Genomic DNA, 24,766 nt, shown 5'->3' with positions numbered 1-24,766 from the left:
ATTAATAATTAATTTAGAAATTGTAGAAGAAATCTTTTAAGATTAGATGCCTGTAGAACAGAGTTCCACATACTTTCTCAGAACAGCCATTTCTTTCTGCAAAGTACACTTTAGCTCTGTGGTAACCTGAAGCATTGTCTGGGATGGTGCTAAGCCAAAAAGGAAAAAGGTGTCATTTCAATATTAAATAGCCTTCCTAACACTGAATCACTGTAAACACATTAGTCTGATTGAGTGGATACCAGCAACCACCTTTTTTCAGCACCAAAGGGTTTAGTTGAGTCTATGCGGGAACAATTGCACACTTGGTTCTCCCAGTTAAGTAATTAAAACTCCTAGAAATGAAAAAGAATTGGATTATATCCAAATTCATTCCTCAGCCGTGCCTTAAGTGCATGCTTTTCAGTCCAGTCTCAGTTTTGATTATGAAAATTGTGTTATGATTAAGAGTAGATCAGAATGTCACCAACCTTTTCTACTAAATAGATTGAACAAAGAAGGGTATGTAGGAAACAGCTGCCTTCTCATTTGTACTGTAGCTCAAATGGAATAAAAAATTTCTTCACACTCTTATTTCAAGAAATAAAATGCCAAGTGTTAGATCCAACAAGTGCAGAAACATCAGCTGGTGAAGATATTTGTTGGTAGGCCAGTTTAAATGCGTAAATGTGTGCTTACGTCCATTTCTATCTGAAGAATTTTATCAAGTTTGTGGTTTACTTTGATTATAAACCTCAATGATTGATTTATTCTTTAGACATTTGTTGAAGAATTTCCTAGAATAGGAGAGCTTTAAAATATATATATTCAGGCTAATACAGTTATAAATAACTGTGCTGCCAGACTTTGTACATAAACAACAAGCTATATTCATAACATCAACCACTAAAACACAAAAGTCAATTTTCATATTGAGTCATTTGGGGCAGGATCAAAAACGTGTCTCAGCATCTTTTTAAGTTTCATTCAGCTCCCCTCAAATCAATGGCAATACATGTGCTCACATCATCAGAATATTTAGTTTTGTACTAGCAGCAGTGTTGCTGGCTGACTGATCCATATGAAATGTTTGGGTATTTTGAATCAGGATAAGCAAGGTTACATATTCCACACTGATTAGACTCTGTGAGTTTTACTTCATTAAATGGCAAAGCAACCAAGTTGTGCCACAAACAACTGGTGAAACATTAAGGAAAAATAAATTGAAGGTGAGAAATGTGGAAGATGACAGAAATACACATTTACAGTATTAGTAAAACCTATTGCAAAAGTCGTTTGCTGCCCCGTACATTTACATTTCTCTCTATTTCACTCTTAACTCCAATTGAGTGATGGGCTGAGTAGAGAATGCAGCTCAAATCTCAACATATATTAATTAGGGCTGCCCTAGTGGCTTGTCATTTTTATACAAAAATGGAGTAGGAAATTGCCTGCTCACTGTGGAAACAAAAGCAAGGTAAGTCTCCATTAATTGAGTCCGCTCTTGGCCCTAGTGTCAAGCAGCAGCATGTCAGATATTGACTAAGCTGAATGTTTTCTTGCTTATCTTTAAAGGACAACTTGCACCTGGCCTGGGAATTTCAAATGAAATACAAAAATGAATCTCAAGCAATTTTCAGTATAGCAATGCTCTGTATTTAGTACCTCCAGCCAGCTAGTAACTTTCTATGGATAGTTTCCTCATCTCTCACTTTGTAAAAGAAGTGGCATTTAATTTGTTATTGTTAGCACAGTTCAGACACTGGATAGGTGTAGTGATCTTAATAAACTACAAAGCCTTAAATGAGCATATGCAATTTGTCCTGTATTTTTCACATCAATTGGTTTTGTGTGTGATATTGGTGGATAGGGACATTGGAGGGCGGCTGTTTATCACAGTTGGTACTGATGATGGAAAAAAAAATCATCAAGTGTGGGTGCACAGTAAGCTAATTAGTACAAAGAGATGAAGTGTGTTGGATTTTGCCTCTATAAAAATTTTCAGATTAAGTATCCAATCATCTTTAAACTTTGGGGCCAGAGATAAACTAGTGCAGGAAGGTAAGCAAACAGTTACAGTTTGAATAGGTATGAATAGGTTCTATAAAAAGTATTATGGTGAGTTGAAGGCTATGTGAAAGGGCATGAAGTTGATGTAAATGGAAATGGTTGTAGATTACATTCACTTGTTTTCAAACGTACAGTGAAAACCAGGCCCGTGGTGTGGTTCTGGAGTGAGTAATGTTTTAACAGTTGTTATTAAAGTAACAGTTTGATAAGAGCTTCCCATATTTCATTTGTATTTTATTTGCTGGAGCTACTTCGGATGTACAGAGCTGAGAAAACAGCTCTAACAGCGCCTGTATGGAATTACATAACTCAGTGATACAAAGTGCTCCTAAGGTTTGTGGATCCCTTAAACTCCCACCACTCCTTTATTCCTGAAGGCAGATATCAAGCAGAGCCAAAATGGGGAGGGTTTAAAGTCTCCTCTTTTCCCCTGTCCTCTCCTGAAGTAATAATAGCTGCTTCAAGGTCAGCTTTTTCTGGTTTCTTTCATTCCTGCTGCTCTTCCAACCTGTTAAAGTATAACAGGTGCATGGGTGTTCTCTGACCTCAAATCTTCTCTTAACACAGCTGAAAAGAGAGCTGAAAGCAGAAAGACTGCTCTTCTTAACAAAATTAAATCTGGTTTGAAATCTGGCTGTGTTTCACTAACAGCAGAGTGCTTTTCTAGTTAGGCACTAATGGAGAGCAGTGACAGATTCTGCTGTGCTACAGTGGTGCAAGGATGTGCCAGCTCCCTGATGCCATTGAAATTGCTTATTTCAGCTGCATCCTAGTGTAAGTGGAGGCAGAATTTGTCCCTTTTATGCTAATAGATGAATAAAGGTCATGCTTGAGTTCTAACCAGACCAGAACTGATGCACCTGTATGTACCTGGCTCAACCCCCCAATATTAATAATTTTGGGTGATCTAGAAAAATATCAACATCACCTTTTAAATAATTATCTAATGAGATAAGAATGGTTAGCCAACTATAGGAGACTTTCCTAAAACGTCCCTTAATACTTAACTCCAAGCGTGAGCTTCAGACTTGGACTTGGAATCTATTTAAGTGACGTCCCATTGACTCCAGCGGGGTTTGGGAATCACCTGGAAGTTCAGCATGTGCTTTGGCACTTTGCTGAAGAGGGATGAGCTTTGGAAGGAAACTACTCACTTGGCTGATGGAAATCTACATGAAGATTCTGTGTAGTACACGGATTATTTGAAAGTGTTGCCTTCTGAGTATCAGTGTGCAGAATATCTAGTGCAGCAAATCTGTAAGAGAGCACCTCCATTTGTTTTGAAGCCCTGTGCCTTTTCTTTTCTTCTGCCAACATTAGTCTTGCTGCTTCTCCACGTGCTTCAGTTCCCATTGGGTAAGATCGACACTCAGAAAGAGAGTGCTTTGAACTTAGTGCTGTGGCACTGCAGTGTTGCGCCCATCATGTTCATGCACAATGAATGATCTGCACCAATTCCACTTGCTTTTCTAAACCAACTGTCCTTTGTTTCAGAGTGTTTTCTCCTTTAAGAATGAGAATTTGAAACTCTCCCCTGAAACAATCTTCCCACCTCCTGTTTATAAACCGCTATTCAATATATCACAAACTGAAGCATAGGAAGTTCCGCACAAATGCGCGTGGGAACTTCTTCACAGTGCAGTGACGGAACAGTGGCACAGCTGCACAGAGAGGTGGTGGAGTTTCCTTCTCTGGAGACACTCGAGACCCACCTGGACACCTACCTGTGCAACCTGGGCTAGGGAGCTGCTCTGGCAGGGGGCTGGACTTGATGATCTCTAGAGGTTCCTTCCAATCCCTACAGTTCTGTGATTCTGTGATATGTTCACTTGTTGATGAAAGAGTATGTGAAGAGGAGGCAGAACACCAGGCTGCTCACTGTGGAACACTTTATTTCTCTTTCAAGGCAGTGTACTCTTCCTTCCAATTCTTGCCCACTTCTCTCAAAATCTTTCAGCTCAAAGGTCTGCTTAAGTTTCTCTACTTATTTTTGTACTGTCAAATAAAGTCTGAGCTGCCAAAAATATACTCGAAAGAACCCTAGAGATTTCCTGCCCTTGGGACACGTGCTGAAAGAACAAATGGAGATCTCACAAAGTGCAACTTGGCGGTTTAGAGCTGTTAAAAGCTGAAGCAGGTGCATGGACTTTCTGCTCCAAGCTGTCCTCATGAGATGAGAGAATAATTACTCATGCTTAGAACAGACAGGTATATTGGCAGCCTACTGTTGCTAATATGTTAATGAATTGACTTTAATTTCAAGGAAAATTTTGTTAGCATATCTTTTTTTTTTTTCAAGGAAAAAGAAATCATTGTGGGAGGAAGAATTCCAAACAGTGAAATGAAAAATAAAAGACAACTGCTAAAATAGATCCAAGTTGCCTAATTTTACCACCATGCTGCACATACACTTCTTGTTTTTCTGTCTGCTAAACCCACATGTTAACTCCTCAGTATCTGTACTTGTCACTAAACTCTTCCTTTTTTATTTTCCTTGCACAAATCATGCCACATCTTGTCAAACTGAAACAAGACAAATGCTACATGAAATACATCTTGTCGATAAGAGACTCATTTTCCGTGGGCAGGAAAAAAACAATGGTGACATTTTAATGCTAGAATCTGGAAAGTCTCTTGTTCAGCCCATTTGTTAGTGTCAGTCCAAGCTGCATCAATACAAACGTAGTAATTGTAACAGTTTTAAAGAATGGCCATTCTGAAATACAGTTTATAAAGAAGGTAATAAAATGTAATTACTGTCCACCTTTGATTCAGAATCCTTACAGTTCATTTTAGAATTCACATTTTTTATCACCTTGCACAATACTCAAGGCTGGATATTTGGTTTATTGTTTTAATTCTCTAAAGCTGAATGTAACTACTTGTTATATATGTTTGCTAACACAGTATGGGGCAGTACATAAAAATAGAAGTTATAGTGCAGTACATAAGGTGGATTACTTATTGGAACAGGACGGTGAAACATGAACGCTCCTTCCAATCTGTTTTGTTTTCTGGTAGAAATTAACTCTGCATGGACCTTTTCAGTTTGAGTGTCCATTAAGTCTCCAAGTGAGGTATGCACAATATCCAAAGGGGGCACAGGTTAGGTCAGGTGCTTGGGGATGGTCCTGTGCCAAGGACAAGTTTCACTCTGACTGTGCAATATTTAGAAAAGATGTTCTACTGTATTTGTTTTGCAGATGGGATGCAATAAATGTAGTTGCAGCTGCTAACACATATACGGAGACATTGAAGATTAAAAATGCAAATATCTGGCCTACATTGCACATATCTTTTTGGAAATATGTTGTTAGAAAGGGGTGAGTTAGGCACCAAAACAGCCTTCCTGAGACAGTGGTAAGGGGCACCATTATCTTCCCAGTGCCTGTGCAGAAATCATTCACTGAGATTCCTGCCCATGAGCAGAGGAGAAAGACTGCCCTTCGTTGCTGATTCCAGTATATACACTAAAAGCCTACCAGCAATCTACCCTGAGAAAACTAATTTGGGGGACAGAGTGCATATGATATTCTCCAAAGTATTTTTATTGTCTTTCAGAATGAGCTTGTACTCAGCTTCTTCCTGAACTGGTCGAAACACACCTTGGCAGAAACAGCATCATCTGTGACATTAGGTATGTGGATTACCAGTCTTATCTATTTTCTAAGAATGAATCCATGAGTTATATTGAATACAGTAATGCAGAGGTGAGTAAAGTGTTCAATGTGGAGATAGTTTTTTTTAAGATTTATAGATAATCAACAAATACTTCCTGACTCATCAGAGTGTCTGAAAATGTGTAGTGATGTGACCTGCAGCTTCCTTTCACTTTGGCATATTCTCCTCAGCCTTTTTCCTCTTCTTTCTGAATAAACATGCCTATATGCAAAGTAAACATTTATTTAGACAGACTGTGGCAGGCTTCTTGTTTTACAAAACATAAGTTTCAGAGAATGTTCCAGAGGAAAGGATTTGAGACATGACAAAGCACAGTGTATACTTGGACAGGAAAATAAAATTAGTGGTGACTTCAAAAGTCATTTTCAGAATGAGTAGAGTAGGTGAATAACAAAACATTATGTTAATGCCTAGGCATACATTATTAATGATTGTGGTAATTCACTTCTTACTAAGTGACATTCTACATTGTTCCCATAATGCTTCACCTATTTCCTTCTGCTGTGCAACACCTAATTTAATCCAATCTCTGGCAGTACATCATTAAGAGCCAGAGCACAGACCATATAGAGTGAACTATGAATGTTTGTTCTTTTACACTGCACTAGTTCTGCGCTGAAAATAAACTTCACCAGTCAGTTTTCAGGCAAAATAAAATCTCATACAGAAGCCTGCAGACGCACTCTGCACCAAAACAATTCAGCTGTTTTATTCTCCAAGTGACAGAAGGTTTCCAAGTTGACCAGTTACTCACATTTCAGAAAGTAGCTCAGCATATTTCGTTTGCATGTTAATTTGTTCTCTCTCAAGACAGGGGCTTTATTAACTCCTTTGCTATGACCATTTTTTTTAATACATTGGAACAAAATAATTCCCGTTCTGTCTTCTCAGCCTTTGGAAGACTTTCCCTGTGTAGAGTTTATTTGATTAGGATATGTCATTATCATACTAAATCCATTATGGCTGCTGGAAATTACTAATGGTTGTTCTAACTTGTACAAAAGAATGAGGATAATGCAGATGGTCTAGGTGATAGGAATATATAGAAATAAATCTCATTGCTGAATCTTATCTCAGATCAGAAAATCCAAACCAGAATTCAAATCTAACTTGAAATCTGAGTCCATGGGCTACCATTCTCTGTAAACTCCTTAACCAAAGTTGTAGGCATGTAGGAGTGAACCAAAGCATAAGGGAGTTTAAGACTGAGGTCTTCAAAGGGATTTTGATATTTCAGTTCCTAAGTACTACAGAGAATCTGGGTGTAAATATCTTGTGCAAAAGCATGAACTCAGTCTTCAATAAGGCTGCAAAATAAATAAATCTCATACATCTTAACAGTGGTGTCCTGAGACAATATAGTCCAAAAGGTGAGCCCTTTTTTTTTTGATTATCGGTGGCATCAAAATCAAAGAACAGAATTAGGAAGCAAAAGTAAGAATGTGATTAGTGAGTGTTTGATGAAAGCTATGTGACAGATAACCCAATCTGCTGATTCACTATGAACTCAGTGGCCCTTTTAGGTAAAGGTCGCTGCACGGTCAGAAGAGATTAATGTAGTGTTGTTACAGAGACACTTTATTCCTGCTAAGAAACTCTGCCTTTTAGAGTTTGGACTCATTCATTCTAAGTTCAGGGCAGAGCCATTGTTTAACAGAAAAAAGTCTCCCTTTGGACTATAAATGGATTGCTGACATTTCTTAATAGAATGCCGGTAGTGTACAAAGACCAAACCAGGGACCAGTAAGTTTAAATTCTGTAGAAACAAAGATCAAGAATTTGGGGATGAGATGCTTTGGGTAAGGTGCCGGTTCTGGTCAGCAAGGAAGGGATTGCACTCAGTGCAGAGCTGAATACAGCTGGTGTGAGCTGGAGTGAACTGTGGACAGGGATGAGCTTCTCTGTGCTTGAGTTAAGTCAGCAATGAGACCACCAACTGTGCACTGCTGATCAGCCAGTTTTGAAAACATTTCATACACATTATTCTACGCTTTGGCCCTTGTGGTTGGAGTTAGATTGCTGCATTACCTCAGCTAGCTAGCTGACTTAAACCTATATTGCGTGACATTAAGAACACTATTGCAATCCTTCTTTTGAGTAAGAGAAGATATGAGTCCATCTAAGGGAGGATGTTGGTGATCAAGCCAAGCTGTTATATAACATACAGGGAGTTGCTGGGAAGGACACAGCTGGCCCTAAGGGCTCTTGTTTGCTGAGATTAGTCTGAAACACTCGATTTGAAAGAAAGCCCTGTAGAAATGGTGTTAGTTGAGCGGGAGTGGGAAATAATTTTATTGAGCCTTCAGGAAAAAGGCAATTTCCATGAAAACAGTGCATCCTTCACCCAGAGATTTTGTTGCTTTATGAGCTTATAAGCACCTTCATTTTTACCTATTTTGAAGAATAACTCAGGTTTAATGTGGCTTTATATAGGCAGCTGCTTTCCATGAGGCTTCTGATTGCTCTCTCAACCTTTACGCAGGCAAATGATCAGTATTTTAGTTAGGATCAATGTAAAATAAAGCCAGTGCCCAGTAGAAGCAGGTTATGAATTTTGATCAAGATAGGATCATTCTTTTATACAGCTTTAATTTACAAATGTTATAGGTAATTACACTTACTAAAATAAAATAAAAATGAAAATTTATGAATTTGTACTGTGTTCCTAGCAATGAAGAGATTAAAAATCAGTGCTAAATTTACTGTGACATGAATACTGATTCAATATTCCCAGTGGGGCAGATTCTGAATTGCACTGAATATTGTCAGCATTTCATTATACCAAGCACACTGCATGGGAGTGAGAGCAGATATCAGGAATGATTTCACAGGCATACATTTTTAATATGTCCCTTTAAAAAAAAAAAAAAAAAGCAAAAAGGAAAAGGGAGAAATAAATTCTATCATTTTTAATATATCAAATATTATTTCTTATTTTTCTTCTCTAGAATTTTTATCTCCTGAAATTACGAGTAATTGAGATTGTTTTGACAAAATTATGAATTTAAGAAGTTTTTGCTATTGGTTATGACAGTTCACAACCCATGACCAGTTCTGGCAAGTACAATCAGAGTTGAGTGAACATCGGTGGGCTTCTGTCCACTGAAGTGCAGTGGAGAAATGGGCTTGTGTCCTTCTAAAGAAAGATCTAATCTTTTAAAAAATCAAAATGTACCATATGCCTCCCCATGGAAATTTGGAGTCCTTGTGAATGTTCTATCAAGAGAGTAGCCCATTAAGTTCATCCCATACAGTTTTCTAATCCGCTGCAGTTTCTAATCCTCAGCATAAAGCTTTTGCCACAAGTTGTGTTCCTATTTTAGTTGGATATGGGCTGGTTTGCTGGCCATAAGCACATCTTGTTGGCTTAGAGGGTGAAAGCTAATTAACATTTCCGTATTCTTTGCAGTCAACAAATGAAATGCAATGCATTAAAATATTGATCCCCTGTTTATTTCATTCGTGTTTTACATGTAACATCTTCCTCGCTTCTTCTATTCCTCATACAGTGCAGATATTGTTTTAAAATGCTTCGAATGGAAACACTGCATAAAATATTTAGAGCACGTTCTCCGTTGTGCTAGAAAAAATTGCATGGGTGAAGATGAAGACCTATGCAACTGATTATTTTGAAGATCATTCCACCTTCAATAGAAATTAAATTTTAACACTATTTTCCTTAATTTTTTTCATCCAAAAAGAAGAATAGGTCCACAGTTTTCCAGAGTTTATGTTCTGTGATGAAAGAAATTACAAACTGGCACAGTATTTGAGTTTCCCTGCACTGCAGACTGGTAACTGGCATTCACTCCTGAGTGCTGGGGCATGCAGGCGCCAATGATATTTAAAATGTTACAAACCCAGCTCTGTTGGCAGTCGAGCTCCAGGGTACTTGTTTGATATGTGTCAAGTTTTCCACTGACACCTGTGAGTGAAGAATCGGTCCCTGGGAGGAAAATCTTGCTTCAGCTGAAGTCAGTGAAGCTTTATCCTGTATCTACAGCAGACTGGCATTTGGTCCTTGTATGTAATGGAGTGCAAGTAGAGCGTGACAGTTCCTAAAAATGCAAGTCTCAGCTCAAGTCCATCTGCCAAAGCTGGACAGACTGGAAGTAATTATTGTATGTGTATTTTATTATCATTTGAAGCTAAAACCACCTAGATTTCAAAAAGGTTATGATTTAGTAGTGAAAGGGGGAAAACAAAAAGAAATATTTGGGTAATATCCATAACCATACTGTCTGTTTTGCATAGTCAACCAGAGATGCATTTTCACTGACCATGCTTTTCATTTTTTTCAGCTTGGTTAGAAATTATTTAAATTTATTTTTTTCTAAATGAAAATGCCAGCTCCCACAAAAGAGATCTTTCACTGGGTATAAACACTCAGCTGTGGTTTCATTGGTAGGCAAAAATGTACCACTGAATTCAAATGACATAATTCAGCCTCTGAGCTCTGTTGCCCTTGATAAACTGCTCAGGATGACCCACAGCAATTCACAAAATTACCAGAGCCCCTCAAGAGAATGGTACCCTTACATTAAAGAAGAACTCCTTTGCATTACAGTTCTTACTGCCCTACGATTCTTAGTTTCCTAATGCAACATAATGGCAGAAGTCCACAGAATTTCTTTTGAAAATGGTGACACGACATAGCATGGCAGGGACTGGGGGTGGGGAACAATTTCTATGTCTTTTTTTGTTACCCTGGAAAAACAAACAAACAAACAAAAACACATCATTTTCTGTTTCGTGAAGTTTCCTAGCTTTCCTTATCCTTCACTGTCCTGCTTTGCATACAACAACTGAAATAAGGTATAGTGTAGTTAAGTGATTCGTCACAGCTCATAGGGGAAAATAACAAATGAAGGGCTCAGTCTTCTAAGTTCTAGCTCAGTGATTTCTTCATAACTTTTCAATTCTTCAAGAGTCTGTTTCAGGCCCTTCACTAATTAGGGTATGATTAAAATGTATTTTTGTAGTCTCCAAAGGGAAGAAGCTGGAGATGGTTTCCTATTCTAAAATTCCTGTCAAAACATCAGAAACTCAGATGTGTTGATTTCCAGCCTGCCTGGAAAAAAATATTTTATGGCAACTGTATGTACCTACTGTTATTTTTAATTAATTTGAATTCCTTTTGTTACATTAAATGGCAGTTGTACTAGCTCTCTGGCTGTCAATAGTACATTACAGCACTGTAATTCTACCTGCTTAACAATTATTTTAACCTCTGTTCACTCCGGAGGTTACACATTTAGTTTATACTCAATGTGGCTTATTTTTCACAATTTCTCCTCTGCTGCTTCCTCTGCTGAACAACAGAGTGAAGGTTGAGAAAAGAGGTTTTGATTTCTTGCCCTCATGACCCTGGGTGTAACGGCTCTGGTGCACATGTGGAAAAGAGAGATGGAGAGTGCAAAAGAGTGCACAGGCGTCTGCTGAGACAGAAAGGTAGATAGATATGAGAATCCTGTCTGCTACTGAGGATGAGCAGTCCTGATGCTCTCTAAAGCACCTCTTTTTGCAGGTTGCATAACCTTTGTGTGTGATGGCAGTTCTTTCATGCTCACCTTTCTAATTCCCTTCACTTTTAGTACGATAAGAATTTGCTGCTGATTGTTTTGTCATATTATCTCATCTTATGGTGAGTTTAAGGCTCATGCTCCATTGGCTGATCTCAAGACATGTGTGGGGGAGCAGCACTTTACATTTGAGGTCTTCAGGTCATGTACATTTTTAATAGGGAGGAAGGCAGAGGGAGGAAGGCAGAACAGAGCCCAGCTCCTTCAAGATCACTGTTTCATTGTGAGGTTAGCAGGATTAAGTTCTTATTTTTCCATACAAAGTAAATATAAAATACTGAATGCAACACAGCCCCAGTCTAATTGAATAAATCCCTGTTTGTGCAAGTAGAAACAGGCTGGTTCATACAGGCCATGTTTGGGCTGCCACATTATGGGGAGAGCCCTGAGACTGAGTGGTATAAACTGGCTCGTGTTCCCCTGTGCTCAGCATTAGCACTACAGGATAAGATGGACAAAAAGATACCTATAAGCAGCTGCTGTGTTTACTGTTTCCTAGTTTACTGTGGTAAAAAACCATCTTTATTTTCTGCTTTGTCTCTGTGGGGTAGATAAGTCCCAGTTCAAGGACACACCGTTTTGGCAGTGAAGACGCTGGTTTAAAGCTTCCAAAATAAAGAAAGAGCAGGACATGCTTAGTCATTTGCTCCATATTATGAGCCTGATCCTTCTTGCTTGAAAACTGGAAAATGCTTTTCTCAGTGGAAACTGAGTCAAACTCTGTAAATTAATTTTAGTAGAAACTGTATGAAAGGAATGGGTTACACGAACACCAGCCTGGAAGAAAAATAAAGAATAAGGAAGGGAGAATGTAAACCTTTGGGATGCAGACGTTGTAAATTTGAATTGGTTTGGCACTGGTCTGGAAACCTGCAATTGTGTAGGGTTGGTTTGGTTTTTTTGTTTGTTTTGTTTTGTTTTGTTTTCTGCTGGGAACAGAAAAAAATAGAAGAAAACGTGGAAAATTTACAATACTGATTAGTGTAATCAAAAAGAAAAGAAATATAAAATTATTTTTGCACAAAAAATACATTTTTCTCATTGAAATTCAGATTGATGGCAATTAGAAAATAAAAATTCCACTGTCAATGCATAAAAAAGCAAAAAGATGAGCACTACATGTCAGACCACTCTCTTGATCCCGCTCCCTGCCTCTGGTTTTTAATTTCAGTGCTAATTTAAACAGGCAGTGGTTTGTTGTACGTATTAGTTCATGAATTCTGACGTGTTAAACATCTGTTTCCACTAAACTGTTTACTAAAAAATCAAACTGTTTGGACTTTTTTTAGGTCTTCAGTCAACTGATGGTACACCTGGAGTACAGTTGGTCATATCCTATGAGAGCACTCGTCTGACAGTAATGTTGAAACATATGAGGAACATTGTAAGTATTATCATCATAATCTATAATTCTTAAACCTTTGAATTTTTCAGAGTACTGTGAAAACTGTAATACTCAAGCTCAATTTCTGATATAAATAATTTTAACTCATAATTATGATGATACTTTTCTGTCATCATTTAACACTTTCTTCCTTAGATCTTGTTCATTATGGTTGTAAGTATGGGACCTGTATAGAAACCATGTTTCCCTAATGGCCAGCAATGAACTTTTCCAGGGCATACACAAAACCAGTTTTGATGCCTGTTCGCCCTTCCAGCTGGCACATATTTGATATGAGTTACATGTATGACATCATGCAGCGTCACATCTCTTTGTAGAACATCAGCTTGGTGCTGTTGATTATCCATACACTTCTTTCCAGCCCCAAAGAACTGGTCTACAAACAAGGAAGAGGTCAGCAGAGGAAGTAGTGGAGTTCTTTAAGAAGCAGTATTTCCTGGTGCAATGACACTCAGAGCATTAACACACTCTGTCTTGAGGTGAACTGGGAAATACTGTGCATTCTTGGAGCCAGGGTATGCAAGGAGAAAGCTGGCAGAGCTCCCTCAACACAAGACATGTGAAACTGATGAGAATGTCATGGGAGATCTAGCTGGACCTCTCAGCTGAGGCAGTATGTCTGCTTTTTCATCATGAGTTCAGCCACCTGGATGTGCACTGGAATTCCCAGTTGCCCAAGTTTCAAGTAACAGGAATGGCAAAGAGATCAGTCATTATCTTCGTCCAGCTGGAAGATTAAAGTGTTTCTGAATAGCTGCAGGTTCTTATTGCATACTTTTATGCTGCCTCTATCTCAGACTGGATTGCAATTGCTTTTCTTAAATGAGGCCAAACTAAGGAACGTTTATGAGACCAGTTAATAATAAAATGGACCTGAATATTTATTTGGTTATACAAGTCACTAAATGACAGAATTGTAGGGGTTGGAAGGGACTTCTAGAGATCATCTAGTCCAATCCCTCTGCTAAAGCAGGTTCCCTATGATAGCTTACACAAGAAGTATCCAGGTGGGTCTCGAATATCTCCAGAGAAGGAACTTCTCTGGGCAGCCTGTGCCAGTGCTCTGTCATCCTCACATTCATATGGAACTTCCTTTGTTCCAGTCTATGCCCATTGCCCCTTGTCCAGTCTCTGGGCACTGCTGACCTCATCCACATCACTCCCACTCATTATTTGTATTTTGAAAGATCTCAGTCTTCTCCATGTTGAACAAGCCCAGATCTCTCAGCTTTTCCCCATGAGGGAGATGCTTCAGGCCCCCAGTCATTTTTTGGCCCTCCTCTGGACTTGCTTCAGAAGTTCTCTCTCTTTCTTGAACCCAGACTGGGACACAGCATTCCAGATATGGTCTCTCCAGGGCAAAGTAGAGTTGGAGAATCATTTCCCTTGCCCTGCTGGCTACACTCTTCTAATGCATCCCAGGACACCATTGGCCCTCTTGACCTAAAGGGCACACTGCTGGCTCATGGACAACCCCAGGACACTCAGGTCCTTCTTTGCAGAGTCCCTTACCAGCAGATCAGCCCCTACCTGTACTGGTGCATGCAGTCACGGGGCTCATGTAGCTTCAGCTGTTCTCTGTTTGCCACTCCAGCTTCTGATCTGCAATTCAAGCATATTCATTTTGATCTATAAAGCATCCAGTAGGTTTTCTATCTTTAGAGACTTTTTTGTTTCCTGTGTGCCACCTTGACAGGTGAGATAAGCCTCTGATGGTCCAGTTTATATGAGCTTCACCTTTTGTGTATAGCTTAAAGTCTCCTTTATTTTCTTTTGCCCTTTCTGACACTAAATTACTATGATAGTCTTCTAGTTGGTGGAAGGAGAATATCGATATGATTGCTGTGTTCGTGTTGTTACCATGAGTTCAGGCAGGTAATGTGGAGATGTATGCAAGCAGAGCTACAGATGTTGGAAGCAGTCATTCTGCTTGTTTCTGGCTCCTGTGTTGTTTAACTTAGAAAGTTCCAGTCACTAAATTAAATAAAAATAAATTATAGCGTAGGCAAATGTGTATAGCAAAACTAAAATCCAGGGTTCAGATCACTTTATTGAAAGGGACAATACAAATTTAAGTTGGCTTCTGTTTTTTTTTGGAGGAAGCTGTTGTAAATTAAATCCATTTCAGAGAGTTTGAGGAAAACTGGTAGGAGTCTGGTTCAGTAAAACTAGCAATGATTCATGGCTTGAAAACAAGGTGACTGTTTTAGCAGCCAAACTTAGGCAATCATATTTTTAAATCCTGATCTTCTGATCCCTTCCTTCCATCCAGCCATCCACTGGTTGTGCTTTGGGGTACTATGATTTTGGACTGCCTTCAAAGTAGCAAACTATTAAAGAAAAGTTCTTAGGTTCTTTATCCCATTAGCAACCTTTACAGCTTTCTAGTAGTATAGATCAATCCCTCTGCTCTCTTGTCTTTTTCCTTACCTTTTTTCCTTTTTTTTTTTTTTAACTGATTAAGGATTTGAAAAATACTCCTAGATCATACCTTATTCGAGACATGTTAAAGTGATTTCAGGTACATTCAATCTTTTGCAGACTCTCACTAACTGTTTTTAGTGGTACATCTTTGCAGTCTTGCTTTATTTTGGTATTCATAGTAAATCATTTGGATGTCGCTCTTCTTCATTTACTTATCACTTTATAGAGATTATACGATGTGTTCAGATGTGAAAATAATTGCAATGGGCAAAATTAATCCCAAATGTAGCTTCACAGAACTGACAAGGAATTGTGATGCAGAATTCTGATCCATGTAAATGCATTCTATTGTTTATGGGTGGATAGTTCTACAGATTTAATAGCTACAGATCCTGCTGTGCAAATCCTATGTTAAGATATGATGCACTAGATAATCCCTAAGGAGCTGGTATTGTTTATAGCTGTTCTCAAGTGTCTCATAGGTTCTTTAAAGGAGGAAGTCAAAAAGGTGCTTTGCAGGACATTTCATGAAGCTGTTCCCATTCATGTGGAAAAGAAAATGCCATAGCACTTGAGAGATCATTGGTCTGGTGCAGACATGCCAGAGGACAGTCTAATGTAGATGTATACATAGGCTCCACAGAGCTGGCACTTTTAGTCTGGTGCATACACATATGCTGGATTTGCTGCATACCTACAAGTCAACCATCCCTAGATCTGCTTCCAAGCATCCTCTCCCAAATCACACCAACATTTCAGTCATGTTATGAAAGATAGCCCTTGAAGAAATCTCTATTAAAAACACTTTGAAGACCAAAAATGGAATAGAATAGCCCCGGTTTTCAAAGACACAAAAGCCATAGTAATAGTAAGATACTATTTTCCAGACATGTTTATTACATAATTTTAATTCAGCCTCTTGGACCATTACTTGCACGCCTGAAATGCAGACCATGCAACATTGTACTTTATGCATAGGCCACAGAGACCTTTGTTTCAATAAAATTAAGCTGGGTTAGAAGGAAACTGTGGTGCAGCAACAGCCTGGAGATGTTATACGGAGATAATGGGAGATTTTGCTTCTGAGTCCTAGAGGATGTGGCAGCAGAAGGGGATGAAACAAGGTTAGCTTCTTACACAAACATGATAATACAGTGCCTTGCACTAAGTAATGTTCTAAGTAGTCCAAGGAAGAAGACTGAGGATCTAGGGTGAGGTTTATTTTAGTGTGTGAAAGTACTTGTCAGCTAGGAGTGAGAACAATCCAACTGTGGCTGGCCCATACCCTAAGACTGGCAGCAGTCAAGAGCAGGAGCAGAGAGAGAGTACTAGGAAGAGTGCTTCAGAGGCAACATGAAAGGCATAGCCTCCCACATCTGCAAAGAAGCTGTGGAGCTGAATTCATGAACACTAGAGATATACAGGTGTTGATCTTCAACTATCCACTTCCATTTATGTACATTAACTATCACAGAAAATGGGGAATATCAAGATTATAAGAGAGATTACACAGAGCAGAGAATGGGCTAGTTTACTACTGCCTGAGTTAGAAACAGCCAGGCTAACTACTGCTATGCTGCTGGGCTTGCTTTTCTGTTCAAAAAGACACCAGAGGAAAAAGAAGTAGCTGTTTCTGAAAATTCAATAAAGGTTGTTTAATGTATTTCTTTTTTTTGCTTCATAGAGAACCAGAAGGGAACACTGGTTGAGCACTGGCTCAGAAGGAAATGTATGTTGTCTGTTGAGTTCACTGCCATGACTTCAGGCATGCCCGGTTTTCCAGATAAGCAGCTAAACATCCAGTCCTCACTGCTAAACATTTTTGTCCATTACTTCTTGTGGACAGAATAACTCCTCAGGGGTAGTGGAGAGGAGAAACAAAGCCAACTTATCATGAACCTTGTGCCAATAAGTGTAAAATGTTACCAGTGTTTAGGAAAGCATGTATGAGTGATGAATTCTGAACCAAATTCACAGAGAACATTTTCTGGAATTAAAATAAATTCCTACGGTACTTTCCAAAACTACTTCCAGCATTCCTTCTTTAGAAGTTCTGAAGCTGTCATGAACTACTCTTGGTGATTAATGATTCTGGGATAGGTGATATATGGGTGATGAATTAGTAATCAGCTTTAAGCTTTAACAGACATCCAACCTCTTTCCATTTTGTGTCCTATGCTATCCAAGTGCAAATTGCTTCCAAAAACATTTCTGAAATGTGATAGTTGAAGCGCTATGAGAAGAAGTGTGAGAGCCAAGCTTTCCCTAAACGAGGGGCAATGAAATCTGTTTCTAAAACTGCAGGTGTAGAGCTATAGGGAAGTTCCCAAAGGTAGCACAAGTAGATGATTCACTCCCTTTCCTGTCCTTTGTCTTCAGCTCGAGCTGCATAACGAGTGGGAATCTTTTTTCCATCACATTTGGTTCCCATAATTCCTCTTGTGGGCCTCTAATGTTTACACCTGATGAGCAAATTTGCTGCTGATGCTAAACTGGGAGGAGCTGCTGATGCTGTTAAAAGTGGAGAGACCTTGCAAAGAGATCTAGACAAATTAGAGAGCTGAACAATCACCAGTCATGTGAAGTTGAACCGGAGCAAGTGCCAAAATCTGCAGCTGAGAAGGGGCAAACCTGGCTATAGGTACAGACTGGGGAATGAGACACTTGTCTTGCTACCATGTTGTTCCCCTCAAAAGTAATGACTTTTATTTATTTTCATGGAAAATACAACAGATACAAAGAGCACAAGAACACTATTTGACAGAGCAAATTCTCAGCTATAAGACATGATTTTTCAATATACTACCACTAGCTATGCATTTTTGCCACACTTAAAAATCTTCATCAGTGGATGTGACCCACTGTTTCACAGCTGCTCTGACAGCATCACTGTTAGGAAAATGCTGCCCACAACAAATGTTGTCTTTCATTGGCCCAAACAGATGAAATTTAGAAGGTGCTTAATCTGGACTATATGGTGGATGTGGTAGGACAGTCCAACTAAGAGTGGCAGTGTACTTCACACTGTCTTCAAACTCAAGTTCAAGCCTTCATCTTTGTCAGTGTTCTGATGTGGTCAGAGTTGGTAGTTTGTTCATATTCCAGGAAATCCAGAAGGATCGCCCCCTTCCTATCCTGAAAGAAAATGTACATCACTTTACCCACTGAGGATTGTGTCTTGAAATTTTTCTTCAATGCAGAATTCACATGCTGTCATCTGTTGCATGGTAACAAGAAGTAGTGGGGTATTGGTGGAAAGGTTCACTCTCTACTGCCATACAACCAACATTCACCACTGATGTCACCAGTCGACATAATACAATAAAAGGCATTGCTTTTGGAGCAGCCTTTTAAGATTTAAATGGATAATATATTACATATCAGTCTACACTATACACAATGTCTGCCAATTAAATAAGAAGCATTACACCCCTTTCAGAATATGATGAATATCTCCTGCTTTCTTTACTGTGGCCCACAGGTTAGCCAACAGGCATAGGGAATTTGTTTCACAGGTAAGCAAAGCCTGACCAGTCATCCACCAATGGAAAACAAGTGGAAAAAAATCCCTCTGAGTTGAACAAAAGTTATTCAGAAGGAACTGGTAACAGAATGAAATCAGAAATTATGCAGATATGGGAGAAAGTAAGACATACACGTGGTGCTCTTCACTGATTTTTGCAGAAAAACAAAAAAGCCATGAAAATAAAGTTCTTGTACTGACTTTAGCATATAAAGAAAATCGATTTAATTTTGTATTCATATAAAATACTTTAAAATTGAATGCAAATTAGCTTAGATAAATAAATTCTCTTTTGGACTGAAAATTAGCAGAATATCTATAAACAAAGGTTATCACTCAGCAGCAGTTGAAGTAGGGAAGACCTGAGATATGGTTCTGTAGTGGAAAAAATCACTTTAAAATTCCAACTTATTTGTTATAGAAGGTTTTTGACAAATACGTCGTATGGAAAGCTATGTTATTATTTCTCATTAAATCCTTTCATCTGTCACAGTCACTGTACTGCCTTAACTCTTTTTCAGTAATTCCCTATATAGCTAGTCTGTTCTGAATCAAATAAAAAGAATGAGTTTTGTTTAACAATATGAATGATCCAGGAGATGAAGGTGAACGTAAATTAAATTTGCCATTGGATGCAAATGAAGAAAACATTACAAATAGTAGTAGAGACGGAGCAAGATCAAGAGAATAAGAGTAATTTACAGAACACCACAAGTAGCTTGGGCAAATGAAAACCATTCCTTCAGAGAGATACGGATCTATTTCCCATAATAATGTGAAATAAACCAAGCAAATGATGGAACATGAGGTTGCTAGGAGAGATACCAATGAGAAAGGTCAGATCCTGGTGTTATGATGCAGAAATGAAGTAGTTTATCTTTATAAGGCATTGATGCTAGAATATTGCTCTCAGGAAGCTTTTTAATAACTAGAATTCAAGTTCAAAAACAGTTCTCAGGAGGATTGCTTGGGAATGATTTATATTCCAGGAGTGATATATTGTTACTAAAACTTAACTTAGTTGAGAACTGACTAACAAGGACATAACTCAATTGTGCAAATATTTAATGGAGAGTACAGCAAAGTTCAAGAGGAATTATTTAGGATGTTAAGCAAGAATGTAAGTAGAGGTAATTAAGTATTAAGGAGCAGAAATTGCACATATATAACAAAATGATTTCTTACAAAGGGAGGGTCCAAGCTGTAGAATAATTTCCCAAAGAAAAGTGTAGGGGGCTTTGTACAGTTTCAGAAATTAAAAGTAGTCTAGATCACTTGAAGATTTCTTTTACTAATTAAGAAGCTAATGATGCAGTTGCCATTTCTTTATGCATTTTACAATTATCTCTGCCTAGACAAGGAGGGAGAATAGTATGAACATGATAAAAAGAAACTGAACAACAGCATTTTCATGTGTTACTTTTCTCAAAGGTTAATTTCTTTTATACTCTCTAAGTGGCAGCAGTTTAGAAATTCTGGAATCTGTTTTTCTAAGGGTCCAAAGTAGATCGCTGTATCTCAGCCACTCTCATAGACTCTAAGTATTAGTTGGAGAATTAGTTATTCCAAGCACAAAAATAATGCAGGGTGCAAAGAAGAAAACGCAAACAAGGAATGCAATCTAGCAATTCTAGAACAAACGCCTGAGAGAGATCTTTCCATGAAACCTGTTCTCTGCATTTTACATCCTGCATCAACATTGCTTATACATGAATAACATCATTTTAAAGGATGACTGAACCTTAATTTCTCTTGATCTATGTGGAAAAAAACAGACCTTAAATGACTTGAAGATAGCAATACAGAATGGGATTCAGGAATCTAGAACATACCACTTCTTTCAGAAGAAAAACCTTTTCATTGATTCTTACTCAAATCTCTTACTGTAAGTAAATTTAGTTAATACATTTGTATTTCTGGTTATTCAGTCACCTTCTTTTTTATTATTTATTTATATATGCAGTATTTGCAAGTTTTTGATACCCACAAGGTGCTAATGATCATCCAATAATCTTGTGCTGAACATTGATGAAGTATTAGAGAGACCTGAAAGCCTTAGGAGCTAGTCTTACGCTTTGAGTAAGATGGATAGAGATACTCATAGTTTTCCTTTCTGTTAATTCAGAAACAGTAAATGCACACAAAGCTGTATCATGACTTACAGGAGATGACTTCTAGCCCTACTTCTCTGCTACTGGCTGCAGACAGTAAAAGACACTAGCCCATTTTATGTCACAATCACAGTTGTATGTCCAGACAGATTCTTTCCCATCTCATTTGGAATCATGTCTACCCTAATATTCATCTCTTTCTGGATTATCAAGAAGTCATTATTTTCAAACTGAACAGCAGCTACATCTCTGTTCTTTTCTTCATCTTTCTGAAACTGTTTGGTTCTGGTTTCTGAGCTTTATAGTAATAAAGGCTTAGAAGCCTAGAATACCCCTGTGACCTTCTGGATATCACAGTTTTCTCTGCTTAATTCTAAGTGAAGTTAGATGAATTTTCCTTTCAAATGATTGAAGCGTATTAGAAGCATTTTACGTAGTTCTTAGGAAGCTTTGAATCATTCGGGAATCAGCTTGATTCTCCAAATCTGTATTTCTCCTTGCAAGAAAAGAACTCTTTTTTGTTAAATGTTCAGCAAATACTTCTTCATTTTAAAAAATACCTCTTCCTGTGTACCAATTAGGATTTGGATTCAATTTGAAATTAAGACACATACATATATGATATTATAGAGTTCAGTTGTCTGACTGTGAATATTTTGAACACCATGAAGAATCTTCCTTGTCCTCCAGCGACTGCTCCAGAAGAGTGCCAGTTTTCCACAAAGCCTCTGTCACATATCCTCCTCCATATAGACATTCTGGCACCAGTGGTGACAAAAGACACCAGTATTTTAGAAACTAATCTAGATGAAAACCTATACTTGCATCTAGTGCAGTGGAGATTTAATGTACAATTGATTTTCCTGAACCCAGAGGAGAGGAGGTATCAAGTCCCATCAGGCTCCCAGCTAATGCTGTGAAGGAGAAGGGTCTCACATGAGGCCTGTGTCATGTCTGCTTGTTGTGTAGATATCTAAAACATCTCATTTTTAACAAATAGAGTCATACACCAGCGTGTGGGCGATTTAACCAAGCCAGCCTGGATAAGATTAATCTGCTCCTTGCCTACCTCCTTGACAGCGTTACAAAAACGTATGTAGATTTTACTGAGTACTTACAATCATAGCTCACATATACACTAGGATATGTCAACATTTCAACTTCTTTGCCCAGAAATGGTGTCTTCATTGCAGAGCTGTAGCTGTGAACCTTTCCTTCTGCCTCAGTGACTGAGAGTTATTTTTTCCCATTTGACAGCTGGGAGACCTTTGAGAGTGCTGGCTGGATGGCTGATTCATTCTTCAGAGAATTTGTGACTTATGACAGCTCTAGACCCTATTTTTGCCAGAGTGGTTGTAGTTCTCCCTCTTAGAAATACAGCATCATCTTTCATTAAGAGCTAGGCTGAGTGAGTCCATTTCCCTTCTCCTCTACTACAATCAAAGCTGCACTTTTTTTTCTTTCTTTTTTCCAAACTGTTTCATTCCACTTGAGAGAAAGAGGGCTGGAACAAACTGCAGTAACAAGACCACTAATTTTTTCTTAAACTAGCAGCTCCTGTATTAGGCATAATTTACCCACTTGGTGCACTGACAGTACAGCAGAAAGGTTGAGGGAAATGCTGAAGGTATTGGGCTGCACAGTGTGCTCCAGCTATATTTGGAGATTCAAATCAGAGACACGGATATAGCACCTTTGCATTTTTATCATAGTAAATGACAAAGCCATCTGGAGGCATGCTTCACTGATACAGCTAAAAGATTTCTGAAAAGCAGAAAATACCTGCTCAATAAATGTCTTCCAGAATTTCCCTGAAACAACAACTACGTTCTTCTGAATTGATGTAAAGATATGCTAAATTGGGATCCATTTCATTTCTTTGTGTTGTTGTTGTTGCTGCTTTGTCAGTGACCTCCATGCCAGTGTCCTCTATTACAGTGTCTCCTCTGTTTATGTGCACAACTGCATATCTGCATGAGGTAAGAATTAAGTCAGGAATAGGAATGACGTTCCTAACAGAGAGGTGGGCAAGAAATTTGGCACCAGAAAATATAATAAAAGAAAACTTACCTTGCAGAACAGCAATTATATATTTTGAAATTTGGGGTGAAAAAACAGGTGATTGTGAAAAAAATACCATATCTGTGTAATTGTTTAAACTGATTGCTTTTATTTCGTTTTGCCAATAGCAGAACATGCAGGGTGCACCACAGCAATATAATGGGATGTCTTATTTTGTATTTATTTGTTCATTATTGAAAATATGATTTTAATTTTAGTTTATTTTGAAATGATTTGAAAATACTGTGTGTCAGGAAGATGAGAAGTGGAGTAGCAGAATAGCCTACAGCTGTTCAGTGCTTTGAGATATGAAAATCTCAAAGGAAAAAGTAAGGAAGGGTCTTCATTCCCATGTTAAAATTTTTGAAGTAAAAGCAAAACCTCTCATTCATGTAGTTTGTCCTCAAGGTGTGTATAGCATTGTTCTATTTTGAAGGAACTTCTGGCTTTGTAATAGCATTATTTTAGTGCTGATTATTTTCTCAGATCTTTAAATTCAGAGTTAGCCCAGGGGTTATCATGTTTTGTTTGGGTTTTTTTCTGGGGCAGAGGCAGTAGTTGTTATTAAAGCTGCAGCTTGCAAAGGTTTAGTTTTCCTTGGAAAGTTACATACAGACTTCACTCTGTCACTCAGAGAAAGTGAAAGACAGTGTAACAGCCCTGGTGGCTCTTCTACATTTCTTACTAGTTGTAATCTAGTCAACTCCTGTTTCATACACATTGCTGGGGTATAAAGCTAACTCTTCTGCAGTTTTCCTTTTTAGTAATCCTCCTTTATTGGATAATAATCAAATGTAACTCGTGTCTACATTTAATATATAAATATTTTGCTTTAGAGTTTGATGGGTTTTTTTCTAACCATTTGCTATGGTAGCATGGTTTTATTTAAGATATGAGGATATCTTCATGTTAAATATTAAGGAATATTCTGACTACTTTCTTCACCATATAGAAGAAATATTCTCATTGCAGTGTATGTAAGAGATAAACAACAGATGAAGGTAAAAGATTAGGAAAACTGAGAAAACTGAGTTAGAGCTACTGGACAAAATGTAAGGATCTATTTCCTTTCTTTTCATTTGGTGGAAGTAGTTGAGTTGGGAACATTTCTTAAGCCTGAATTATGTTATTTTATTTTTCAATGAAGAAGTGGAAGAGAGCAATTGCAATTTGAAATTGTCCAGGAAATAAATTCTGGAGGGAGAAAGGAAGTTATTTGTAGAGGTGGAAAGGTGGCATTAGTTAATGCAAGTTACCTTTGATCTTTTTATTTTATTTTATTTTATTTTCAAGATAGTTAAAAGTGAAAAATGAGAAAAGAGAACAGCAGCTGAAGCTATCAAATCTTCAGGAGCCATCAGTATGCTTCAGTCTAGGACAAAAGGTGGAAAAAAAATATCTGCAAGTCTAACACTAAGAGAAACAGATGAAGTAATGTAAATTTGAGGCAGTAGTCACTGATAAATTAAATTTGAAGTCACTTAGGAAGAGATGATTAAAAAATAATTACAATAGTTTATCCCCAAAATCTATTATTTTAACATCCCAAAATTTTATTTGAAATTCATATGAGTGAAGCCCAGTATTCATGTTGTCATGCTAAATTGCATAGTTTAAATATGGTAAATTTTGAAGTAAATGGCCCTTTGTAATGTTAACAAAGAATCCACTGTTAAGAAGAGTTGGGGATAGTTAGTAATGACTGAGAGAGAAAAGTCATTAAGATAATGTGATTCTCAGAGAAAAATTAATTGAATTTTATCTATTAATTCCCAGCTACAGCTAGCAAATTTAAAATTCAATTACACAGGACATAACCTATCTATGTGGGTTTCTGTAAGTAAATATCAATACCTTTTTGGTTTCAGAAAATAAAATTGAAGTGAAAAATGGAACACAGACATAACAGAGACATGTCTGTTTTAGTTTT

At 37.9% G+C, this 24,766-nt stretch overlaps 1 protein-coding gene across 1 annotated transcript in view; it reads left to right on the top strand.

Moving 5' to 3' along the window:
• The window catches only part of PIK3C2G (phosphatidylinositol-4-phosphate 3-kinase catalytic subunit type 2 gamma), a 196,636-nt gene that overhangs the window by 160,770 nt on the left and 11,100 nt on the right, over positions 1-24,766 (top strand). Inside the window, exons 29-30 of the mRNA XM_065742527.1 lie at positions 5,611-5,686; positions 12,602-12,696. Coding sequence (XP_065598599.1) covers positions 5,611-5,686; positions 12,602-12,696 — 171 coding nt within the window. The remainder of the gene's footprint in view (positions 1-5,610; positions 5,687-12,601; positions 12,697-24,766) is intronic.

This window comes from Cyrtonyx montezumae, unplaced genomic scaffold, assembly GCF_038088225.1.
Source record: "Cyrtonyx montezumae isolate F1298 unplaced genomic scaffold, pur_monq_1.0 scaffold_3, whole genome shotgun sequence".
NCBI lineage: Eukaryota > Metazoa > Chordata > Aves > Galliformes > Odontophoridae > Cyrtonyx > Cyrtonyx montezumae.
This window is presented reverse-complemented; position numbering and strand designations above follow the sequence as displayed.